Here is a 12,472-nt window from a genome sequence, read left to right as displayed (position 1 = left end):
ATCTTTGAGAAATTTCCAGGTGAGGCACACTAACATTCCTACATGCAGAAAAAAGGCAACTTAATCAAAATACAACCAGAATATAATTATTAAGAGGTAAAATCCACAGACATGCTGGAGTTGAAATATACTACAGTTCATGGTACTTCTGAAATAATTTTAAACAAAATAGTCTGTAGTATCTCACAACTGATTTTAAAAGGGTAGTGAATAAAATCAACTTAGCTTTAGCTTCTACCCAACTGGTTCTGTGATTAATAATACAGACTACGGGCTTCCCTGGTGGCGCAGTGGTTGGGAGTCCGCCTGCCGATGCAGGGGACAAGGGTTCGGGCCCCGGTCCAGGAGGATCCCACGTGCCACAGAGCGGCTTGGCCCGTGCACCATGGCCGCTGAGCCTGGGCGTCCGGAGCCTGTGCTCCGCAACGGGAGAGGCCACAGCAGTGAGAGGCCCGCACACCGTAAAAAAATAAATAAATAAATAATACAGACCACATTCAAAGTAGTACTAAAGTAAGTCAACTCCAGAAGCCATTAAAATCCTAAAGCATCATGGGGTTATTTGGAATACAGGGTCGGTAAGACAGCGCTTACATTCAGAGGAAAAACCTGCTCTTGAGACATAATACAGTGTGTGATGGTTAAGAGCATGGACTCTGGAATCAGGCTATTGGGGTGAAAATCCTGGCTTCACTTTGGGCAAGTTACTCTGTGACTCACTTTCCTTATCTGTAAACTGGGGATAATAATAGTACCTGCCTTATAGGGTTGTGGTGAGGGTTAAATGGATTATTACATCTAGAAGAGCTTAGAAGGCAGCCTGGCATGAGGTAAGCATTACTAAGTGTGACTTATTAGGGAATACAAGAGTTTGCAAATAAAATAAGGTACTGAAAGAAAAATGGGGGAGACAGGAAAGTGTGGGCTGAACTTGGAATAGTCAGTCTCAAGATTACACACCAGAGTGAAGGCATTGTGAAAAATGCTGCTTCTTATTTCTGGCTAAAAACCTGACACTCAAGCTATATAACAGAGTTCTATCATACTATCAATCTCAAGACAATGTCAGGGTAGAAGTCTAAAAAGACTTTAAACTTTAAAAGTGTTCTCACTTAAAACACCAGAATCTTTCATTATCAGACTGAGGATCAAAATTCATTTTGTCTGGCTCTGCTTCCTATGTGCCACCCCAGATAGAATATAGCGATGGAAGCACTAGCAGTACAACCATCAGTGATGTGATTAATACTTGAACTATAACCTGAAATGGTGTAATTTGTCCAGGAAGAGCGACCAGTTAATTTTAAAAACAGACAATCTAACCTCAAACCATCTTTAAAAGCCTCTCTGCAGTTTTAAGGTAACTCCACTGATTATTATCTTTTCCTTTTCAGGTAACCCAAGGAAAAACCTCACATTGCCCTTTTCTGTTCTTAAATGACTGGTAATTTGAGGGAAATCTCTTAATATTGAGCTTTTGTAAATCCTTCAATCTTGGCAAATTATGATCTTTTTACTTAGGGTCCCTTTAGCTTAAATAGCTCCATAAAGAGTTCTGGAACATAAATCATGATTCACCACCCTGGGGAAGGCAGGGGGAGGGCATCAATAATTTCAAAGAAATGAAGGAACTGGTACTGAAGAAGCAAACTGGCCCCCCTTCTGAGACAGAAACAGGTCAGCTTCCTTAATTTTCATAAGCAAATGTCAACTTTGCCATCAACACGTTTGTAACCAGGAGCAAAGAGCTCTCACTTAATTGAAACCACAGAACATTTGCAAGGGCCCCTGCCGGAAAGCTCACTTTTCAATGGACTGATAACCAACTCTTGCTAAAGCACAGATAAAACAACTGAAATCTGAGAGTCCCAAGCTAATAACCTTCCTTTCCTCCAGGCTTCTAAACACTGACCCTATATCAAGTTAAATCACAGTTAAGTCATGCAGCTGGACATTAGCTTCGCTGAGGAATGCCTTTGCTGAGTTAGGATTTAATAACAGTCTCCATTTCTATTCATGTCATTTTAAGAAAAACTACATAAAATACATTTCTGTACGAAACCACATCTACAGCATGACTGTTGTCCTGGGTACACATTCATAATATACAGGTAAATTTTAAAAGCAGACAACAGAATACTTGTGATATGGATTAATAAGGGAACAAAAGTACACATACAAAACAAAATAAAGTACAACTCTACACCAAAGTGTTTACTATGGTTATTTTTGGATAGAGGATCAGAAGGGATTTACTTTTCTTCATGTTTTCTACAACAAATAGAGTTAGGGAAAAAAAAAAATTTTAATCCAGGAGAAAGCTTTAAACTAAAAAGCATCCAAAGAAATAAAAATATTTAACAGATAATTTTACTTGTGTAATAAAAATATTTTTTTACTCTAATCAATGGAAAAACTAAAAGAAAACTGGAGTAAGATTGAGTACTTTCTTTCACATTTTCTAAACTTTAATAGTTACAGTAAGTTTTATAAATAAGAACGGGAGATTTTCTGTGAGTCCCCCCAAATCACTATTACATATGTGGTCTGATAGTTACAGTGGTAAGTTTGAAAAGACTCATATGATCAAATCACCTCAGAATTTGGAGTCAAGGAAGGAAGGGAGAATATAGTTTTCCCCTGCAGAACTGATAGATAACAGAAATTAAATGTATACATTTATATTCTTCCCTATTACAGAAAGGATTTAAGACAACTTAACCAAAATGCACACAGGATGAAAAGAATAAGCAAGAAAATTAAGAAAGAAAAACAAAAGTAGGAAAGTTGGAGCAAGGCATGAAGGTGGTACCTGTAGCAGGGAGGGCAAAATCAGGGTAGTAAGCCTTCCGGCAGACAACCAAGAGAAGTCACAAGACTGTGTCTCACTGTTCAGGGTTAAGTGACATAATGATTCCAGATACTAAGACCTCAGGGAAGTTTCTCCCCTGCATCTATGGTAGAGAAACGGAGCAAATGTACTGAGTACCCTTACAGGAGGCACCATGTGATGGAGCAGCAATCTTAGCTCATCCTCCCAAAAAAGTACATGGAGGACAGTTCTATACTGCCAGTCAGAGCGCCACGGGCCTGGGAGAACTGAGGTCTTCCCAGACAGTCTACCCAATGAGGACTCAAGGCCTTTCCTGGAACTGAAGGAATGCCCCCGGCAGGATATACAAGCCTTATTCAGCCCAGGAGCACTGCACTTAGCAGCAGGTTCCCCCTTCCGTGTATGTGGTTTCCGGATATGTGGCTTCCTCTTTTAAAATTTTTAACTGTCTCACTGGATATGACCTTATGATATGAGCAATCTCAAATTCTTTTTAGAAGTAGGTGGGGAAATATATAACGGGGATCATAAATGTTGGGGAAAATTTTTAAAGGAAAAATCAAATTAGACTCCTTACCATTAATCCTGAAAACTAGACTTAAGGTAAAAGCAAGCATTAAAGAGCCTTCCTGGCCCCTTCCCCCAGTAAAGATGTTGGAGGGTGGATTACACCTTCCCACCTCAACAACGGCCTGGGCACTAGCCCAGGAGGCAGTTCCAAGGTATTAACAGCTCAGTGCAACCTGCCCTTTGAGCCTAGGTTCACAGCAAACAATAGAAATACTCATCAACAAACAGACCACAAATACGCTCTCTTTGAAACACAAGAATTAAAATTTGGAGTGTTAATGGCAGAAGGCAAATTCTGATCTTGTGGTCCATTTCCAAAGCTTCAAGTCTTAGAGAGCCACTTTGCATACATTGACAGTTTATATTTTGCTGCTGTACACTTAGAAGCGTAAATACACAACTAATTCTTAGTCATGCATAAACAAAATGTTTTCAAATATAATTCTAAGAAAAAAAAATCAGTGTTGTTTAATGTAAACAATAAAACCACCCTGAACCACAGCCAACTCCTGTGCAAGCCAGTCTTCTTCCTCTGTTGAGGTGTTCCCTGGCATCAAGACCGCTTCCCAATCACCAACACCCAAAAGGAGTCACGGCGTGCAGGGCAGTGGGTTGAGGGCATCAGACTCTCAACCTATGACAACTTCACAAGGTGTGAGAGGCACCAATACCCACGTTTTACAGATGAAAAGACTGAGGCTCAGAGCCAGGTAAGTAATTTGCCCGAGATCACAAAGCTAAAAGATGTGGAAACCATGACACAAGTGGGGTCTGATTCCAACACCTCCACTGGCCAGCCTACTGGCTTGTTCATCCCCACACCTGTCTGCCCACATTTGTCCTGCAGTCCCACCTCTACTGCTAAGGCTGAGAGAACAGTCATCAGAGATAATGAGAGAAGGCTTACACCCACTTCAGCCACCTCCTCCCACTGTCTGCCTGGCTGAGACCTGCCTGTCAAGGACACCTTTAGAGTTTGGTCTGGTTTCGAAGGCCAGAAGACTTCATTCAAACGTTACTTTCTGAAACCCTCATTCCATGTTTGGGTCCCTCTGCCACTCTAAATCCTGCCCAATTATTTTCTGGTATTAGGTTGGAAACACACAGAACAAAGTTTAACAGAAAATCAGCACCTAGGTTCAATTTACAAGACAATCATTTTAATGGCATTAGTATCTACATTTTCAATAATTCTCAGGTTTTGCACGCCCAGAGTTCACATCAAATCAGAGCAGTCTACACCTTATTTTTAATCATTCACATTAAAATGTACTCAAGTACAGAAAAAATATAGCAGCCCTGAACGCTTCAGGAAATGACACTGAATTAAGGTGAGACGAACAGTTTCACTACTTTTACACTGTAACTTAGTTTCAGTAACACCTTCCTCCAATTCTATCCAGAACCAGAAGCCAAAAAGACACTGACAATAAAAGACGAAGGCACTGGGGCTTCCCTGGTGGCGCAGTGGTTGAGAGTCCGCCTGCCGATGCAGGGAACATGGCTTCCTGCCCCAGTCTGAGAAGATCCCACATGCCGCGCAGCGGCTGGGCCCGTGAGCCATGGCCGCTGAGCCTGCGCGTCTGGAGCTTGTGCGCCGCAACGGGAGAGGCCACAACAGTGAGAGGCCCGCGTACCGCAAAAAAAAAAAAAAAAAAAAAGATGAAGGCACTGAATACTTATATGAATATACAAAAATCCTCACATTAAAAACGCTGTCACCTGATTCTCCCAAGTATCGCCTGGAAGGGTGAAGTTACAGTAACTGAGGAAATACAGTTACAATACCCAAATACATGTGTTAACCCTACATTTTGGGGCAGGATTAACTGTCATTTACTGAAACAAGAATGACCCTGACTTGAAACCCTAGGGAACCCAGGGCCAACATGCCATCTGTGCTCAGCAGTCTTGCAGGTACTTACAATTTAACACACTCAAAACTTCACTCACATTTCCTCCCAAGAGCTGTCACCTCCTTTTTCTTTTTTAACTGTAGTTATGTAGCTTTATTACAAAGTGTTCACTGTAGAAAAACTCAAAAATACAAGAACGTGCCAACATGAAAAATCATTCAGCATCGTGGTATGTATATTCTTTTACATTTTCTTTTCTATGTCACATAAACACAAACATTTATTTAGTTAGATTTTTAAAATGGTCTCATATGGGCATACAATTTTAAAACCTACTCTCACTAAGATATATTATGAACCTCTCCTCATTCCAATAAACACATTTCAGCCACATCTTTTTTTTTTTCTCTCTTTTTTTTTATATTGGAGTATAGCTGCTTTACAGTGTTGTGGTCACATCATTTTTTAAGGTTAGAGAAGTAGATCACAGCATGGACAAATTAGTGAAATCAATTATGATCCATAGCTCCTAATACAAGACACCAAAGATACTTGCAATTTCCACTTCATAACATACATCTTTAAATTCCTTTGGAAAAATTTCTAATGGAATTACTAGCTCTCAGATCCCAGCCCTTTCTCATCATCCCTTCACTACTTCCTGCTATTCCACATTTCCAGGAACCTGTTGTCATCTCTGCCTCAAAAACTCCTGCTCATCTTTCAAGACTATGCAAGGGAAGAGGGGTAAGAATGTGAGTGAGACTCACCTCGATCCCCTTCTCAAGTCAATGCAGGCCTCTTTCTTCTGTACCCACACAGTAATTAGTCCAGGCACCCTGTGAGCCCTATCACTCAATAGTATTGCTTGTTTCCTTCCCTAGATGATGAACTCTGCAGGAATGGAATTATTAATCCATTTTCAAAAACTGCAGCTTAATTAATGGATGGGGAAAAGTGAAATTGCCAATGCAATAAAAACACAATCATGTATACTCTTCTACTGACAACTACAACTATCCTTGGAATATTCTGTTTGAGAGCATCAAGATCTGGAACCATGACACAATACTAAAGTCATTTTCAGGACCACAATCTTCACCAGTTTTCTTATACAGGTAATTTATAACGTGAAATGGGTTGTGCCCCAAAAGTTCCCTTACAGGTTGATTATTTGGATTATAGAAGCCTTTCAGTAATTTTTTTGCCAAACTGAATTCTACCTGAGAAAGCAAGCCTTGCTCTAAACTGTTTCAAGATAAACATGGTTTACTGAGTTCAAGAAAGAAGGAACTCTGAGATCTGCTCATTAAGGTTGGTAAAAGGAACAGTCTGCCTTCATTTAAAGCATTAGGAAGAGGCCATTAACTGATAAAACAACATTTTGCAATAAGATTCCTATATCTAAAGCTAGTGTTTCTCAAACTTTCTTACCACAATTCCCTATAGACTGATGCTAATCTTTAATAGTGCCCTTTATCACTCCTGGGGCAAAGAAGGGGAACCACCACCTCTTTCTTCTGAGAAAGAACAAAACAGTTCCCCGCCTTCAGCGCAAGGGAAGCAAGAATCAAGATAAATAAAAGGTGTTGAATTAGCTTAGTGTTCTGGGCACAAAAATGGACTAAAGAGCTAAATATGAATGCTTTCTCTTTTTTATCAAACCATTAATTAAAAAAAAAAAAATCTAGCACCAAAACTCTCCCAGCAAGAACAGGTAAGTATAGCCAAGAAATGTTTGAAACAGAAAAGTAACAAAGTAGAACTTGTGTACTGGATATTAAAATATTATTCAACCTCCAATAACTTCAACAGGTAGTACTGGCACAAGAAAAGACAGAAAGATCAATGAAACAAAAGAGCAGGTCCAAAAACATACCCAGGAATTTTGAGTATGATGAAGATGGCATTTCAAATTGGTAGGGAAATGGGAGCTTATTCAACACATGGTGCTGAGACAATGTATCATTTGGGGTAAAAATGAGGTTGAGGTGATTTGTACCCCTTCTAGAATCAGAAACATGTTACTTTAAAAAAAAAAAACCTCTCCAGGGCAATAAACTTCCTCAGCTTATGGGGAGAACAACCCTAAAACCAGAAAGGAAAAGACTGGACTACATGGACATCTAACTTCTGTATATCAAATGATGTAACTAAGAAAAAAGAAAAAATATGGAAAAAATACAAATTGCAGCTAATAACAAAGGAACCCAGCCAGGGATTCTGATGAACTGTCATTAACCAGCATAATAACTTTGGAGGAACCACTGTACCATTTTAAAGTGAAATTACCTAGAACACAAATACTTTGTGGATGAGTTAAAAAATTTAAAAAATCTTATATGTTGATTTGTAGAACACCACCCTACCCAGAACCCTAAGGGAATTTTAGTTTAAGACAATCTCAGAGCTCCCACACTGCAATCACTTCAGATATAAATCTTTTCTCAATTCTTTTTAAAATTCATTACATTTATAAAGCTAAGGATACATCCACCTGTTCCTGTGCAAAACCAGATCTCTGCTGACTTACCTCCTTCCCCCTAAATCTATTCCTCCTCTAGTTTTTCCCACCTCAATAAATGACACCACCACCCACCCTTTCTTTCAAGGCAAAATCCTAGAAGTCATCCTTGATTCCTCTCTGCCTCACTCCTCACAAGCATTCTGTCAACACATCTTCAACTCTGGCTCCAGCATATATCCTGGAACCATCCTCTTCTCTCCATCCCCATTAATTTCACTCCAGTCCCAACCATGCTCATCTCCACCTGGACCATCTCCTAACATCTCCTTACTCCCCTACAATCTATTCTCCACACAACAGCAAGAATTAACTTTTCAGAATATTACGCAAGCCCTCCCTTTCCCATCTAAACCCTCCAAAGCGTTTCTAATTCACTTAGAGTAAAATTCTATAAGACCAGACACTATCAGCCTCATCCTCTTTCTTTTATTGACCTTCTTCAAGTTCCTTTGCAAACTGGTTCCTGCCTTGTAATTTACCAACTCTTCCCTCTGCCTAGCACGCTCATCAATGACATTCCCACAAAGGCTCCTCATTATCAGATCTTGGCCCAAACACCACACTCTCGGAGGCCTTCCCCAACAACCTAACAGAGAGAGACACCACCCCACCCTGTCCCTACCCTGCTCTACTTTCTTCACAGCACCCATCACTAGCTGAAACCCTCTTTTTGGTGTCAGCCCCTCCCACTAGAACAGAAGCTCCATGAGAACAAGCATCTTCACTCTTGTGTTCCCCAACACTCAGAATCCAGACCCAAGGGACTATGCATGTATTTGCTGAACAAAGGGACAAACCCTAAGTGTATGGGAACATTCTGATGAACCAGGATCACTCCTGTCAACTTAACAGCTATGGTATCTGCTCAGTGCCTATGAGGGAATTACCCTTGCCCTGTCTCTGATGGGCTACACTTTGAGTTTTGTTTTGCCTGCTTGTTAAAATCTGTTTCTTGCCTGCTTTCAGCTGTCACTGCACTGCTAACATCTCTTGGTGATCCCTCTCCCCCACTGTAAGCATATGGCAGGTCTGAAAAGTAAAAGTCAGTAATGATGGGCTCTTCCATCATTAAAGTGCACCAACTTTAGTGCAGACAAGTGTATCTCCTTGAATTTTTCGAAGGCTTTAGCTCCTTTCTGGGTCTCAGACAGTTTCTAGTCCCTAGATCTGAATTCTGACATTTTCAATATCCTAGCATAAAAGTACATTATAGTATCATCTTACTAAAAACACTGCCATCCCCTTCAACCCACAAGCCAAACAATAATTTTATTTTAATAAACAAAAACAAAAAACACTGAGGTTTTTTCCTAAGCTAAAGAGTGAATCTGCCTTTCAAGAGAGATGTAAAACTCAGTGCCAAACTAGAGTTCTACCTTGTGCTAGAAGATTTAATCCAACTTGTATACTGCATGAAACTTCCAATTTAAGAGCTGAATGTGGACTTTTTGGCCCAGGCTGCAAAGCACAGCAAAGCCATAAGCATAAGTTACATCCTATAACCTCCATCCCAATTCTGGCCTTCCCCCAAAGTTCCTTAAGTCTAAAATCGTCTTGTGCCATCTCCTGCAGCCAGTCTAAACACAGAGTTAACAGGCTGAGAAGCAGAGGACCTTAACCAGCAAAGCAGGTCCACCCCCAGGCTCCAACTAATATGACTCCTTAAGATCAGAGAGATACAAGAAAAGGTATGCAGGAAAGCTGACAGAATTACTAAATAGTATACACCATTTCCTGGTAAGGGTTTTATCAAAAAGGCAGAGTTGCCACAAAGAAGGGTCAGAGGGCAAATTGTGTTTCTACTTTTCCCTAACTGCCTTAAAGAAAATAAACAATGAGATAAAATCCTACATCCAAAAAAGATGAGGCAGGAGATTTGGAAAGGAAGCCAAGAGTAGAGCCTCAAGCATGGGCTTTGGGAAAAGATCATCTCCAAGTGTTAAATAGTAGGTCCAGTTTGCCATACATTTTCTGAGTATTGCTGGTGTACCAGGACCCCTACTAGTCTGTATATATTGATTTGGTATCTATGAAAATGTACTTGTTTGGGGGGCAGGGAATCACACCGTTTACTATTTGAACAAACTACTTTGGTAACTGTCCCAAAGTTGTGATTTCAAAGGACTTGTCACCAAACTGGAGTCATGTAGATTTACTTTCAAAATCATGCTGTAAACAGCTCATCCTCATTTTCTGATGCAGACATTTCTTTTTTCAAAAAGCACATGTACACCTGAAACACTGTAAAACAACTATAATTCAATGCAAAAAAACCCAACAAAAAGCACAATTCGTATAAAATTCCAGATAATTCATGATAGATCTGGGAGAAAACCTTGATCTGCGGGTTCCCAAATCACGATCTTGGTCAAATTTATGCTACCTTTTCTAACCTTTTCAGGCACTCAGGACCCTTGCTGGCAGAACCTGGGCTCTGGACTTAAACAAGATCCCAATGGAAACACACAGGAATGAGGAATCAATGCACTGAAAGGGCAGACATTCTCTACTGCTCTTTCATCTTCCTTTTCAGTCCTTTACTTCCCCCCATAAAGGAAGGGAGATCCATATATGTTCTTCCCCTCACAACATTTAATGCCTGAAAATTCAGACCAGAACTAGAGTTAAAAGCTGAAGTTATAAAGATACTGGTTATAAATTAAGAACCAACAGCAACCAGCTTGGTCTTGCTCAGCAATGACTGCTCTAAGAGTCCATTCCCAGATGACCTCTCGCGCATTGGTTTGCTCTGTGGCTGGATGAATCCCAAATCTTATCTGTAGAGTAAGCATTTCTGTACTTCACACATATAAGGTTTCCATTATATCCCTTTATTGAATCTACATCCCTCTTCTACCTCAAATTCATTTCAATACAAATCTGCCATTCCAAAATCATCTCTCTTTCTCGCTTCTAAAGATTACTTTGGCTAATCCCTTTGTTAATCCTGAACATGATTCCAGCCACTTTTCTAACTCATACGGCCAACCAGGGCCCAGACACCGAATAACACACACATCACTCAATTGGGTTAGTTAACACCAAATCTACCATGGGCCAGGAACTGCTTTTCCCAAAGGTTCTCTTTCCAATTATTTAACAGACTGGCGGGGCTGAGTATGCAGTGGGTACCCGCTTCCATTTACCGAAATGATTCCAACAGTGAAACCTACAAGTGTAAGGACTCTAGATTAACTTACATGGGCTCTAGTTCTACAAAGGTAAAGGTGAAGATTTCAGAGACTCAAATAGTAATCCCCACTGCCATCACTATCACAAGTACTGTTCTAAGTTTTCCCAACAACCTTACGAGGGAAATGTTCATTAGGGCTCATTTAACAAAGGCGAGGACTCGGACGAGAAAAGATGAAGTCCCTTACGTCAGGGTGAGGACCACACCCAGAGGGGCCACCCTGGTCCATCTGACCCCAAAGTCCTTCCTTCTGAACGTTGCGCTCACCATCCCGCCTCTGACCTCTGCTGCCAATGTCCGACATCGCCCGCGGGGCATCCCGATCCCACGGGCCACGGGTAGACCCGCTGGGCAGTCCGCTTGGATGCTGGATGCAGGAGGCGGTGCCCGGAGACCAGGGTCTCACCTGTAGGCAGCCACCGCGCGGGTCTGCAGGTATTTCTGGGCGGTCATGACTCCCACGAAGAGAAAGTTGCTGTCGTGCGGGCCGCCATCCTGGGCCCTGCCGTGCGGCCAGAGCTGCTCCCCGCGCGCATCCCCGCGCGCCCCTCCGGCATGGGAAGCCGCGGCCGCCTGCCCAGGCCGGCAGCCCTCGGGACTGGCGCGGAGCCGTGGGCCCGCTCGCTTCAACTCGGAGGCGCGGGGCAGGACGAGCCGCGAGGCCAGCACGAAACCCAGCACGAGCCCGAGCAGCACGCTGAGCCAGGCGCGCCGGCCGCGCACTGCCATGCCAGCGCCGCTCCGCCCGCCGGGCCGCCGCCGCCGCCGCCGCCGCCGCCGCCGCCGCCGCCGCCGCCGCCGGCTCCGCGCGCCCTCAGCCCGCCGCCCCCGCCCGCGGAGGCCAGCCCGCCCTAGCGCCTCGAGGCCCGGCCCGGGCAGCGCCGAGGCCGCCGCGGGCCCGCCGTGCCCATCGCAGCCCTCGAGCCGCCCGCAGGCCCCGCGCCGGCGCTTTGTTCCGCACGCCCACCCCCACAGCCGCGGCCTGTGCCTTTAAGAAGGGACCATGCCCGGCGCGCGCCGGCGGCGGCTCGGGCGCAAGGCGGCGGCGGCTCCTCCCGCTCGCGCTCGGGGGCAAGTGGCCAGCGCGACGGCGACGGCAGTGGCAGCCGAGTCCGGGCCCCCGTCCCGCCCAGCCCGCGTCCCCCAGCTGGCTCGACTCCGCTGGCGCTGCGCCCGCCCCGGTCCTCTTCGTGGCCGGCGCCTCCGCAGCACATCCTCCGGCTTAGCTCGCCATTGCAACAGGAGTGCCTCACGTCACGCACGGCGCGTTATGAAGCGGCCCCGGCGGCGGCGGAGCCTGGCCCCTCTCGGGATCCGTCCGCGTCGCCCGATTGGCGCAAAAGTGAATGGGGGGCGGTTCACGTGGCCAAAGTTTGACCAAAAAAAAAAAAAATCAGCCCTTCGGGCGGGCGCGGAGCCCGCCCCGCCCCGCCCCGCCCGGCCGCGCCCGCGCGGTCTGCGGCCAGGCCGCCTGGGCTGAGGGGGCGTGGGGC

General features: G+C 44.0%; 1 protein-coding gene across 2 annotated transcripts in view; it reads right to left on the bottom strand.

The window, feature by feature from the left end:
- CHSY1 (chondroitin sulfate synthase 1) overlaps positions 1-12,245 on the bottom strand; it is a 75,389-nt gene extending 63,144 nt beyond the window's left edge. The window contains exon 1 of one of the 2 annotated variants that reach the window (XM_019945915.3): positions 11,386-12,245. In XM_019945915.3, the coding sequence (XP_019801474.1) occupies positions 11,386-11,708 (323 nt within the window). In that variant the 5' untranslated portion in view covers positions 11,709-12,245. The other variant, XM_019945917.3, reaches the window with a different exon arrangement.
- Between the last annotated feature and the right edge of the window lie 227 nt (positions 12,246-12,472).

Source organism: Tursiops truncatus, chromosome 2, assembly GCF_011762595.2.
Source record: "Tursiops truncatus isolate mTurTru1 chromosome 2, mTurTru1.mat.Y, whole genome shotgun sequence".
NCBI classification, from domain to species: Eukaryota; Metazoa; Chordata; class Mammalia; order Artiodactyla; family Delphinidae; genus Tursiops; species Tursiops truncatus.
This window is presented reverse-complemented; position numbering and strand designations above follow the sequence as displayed.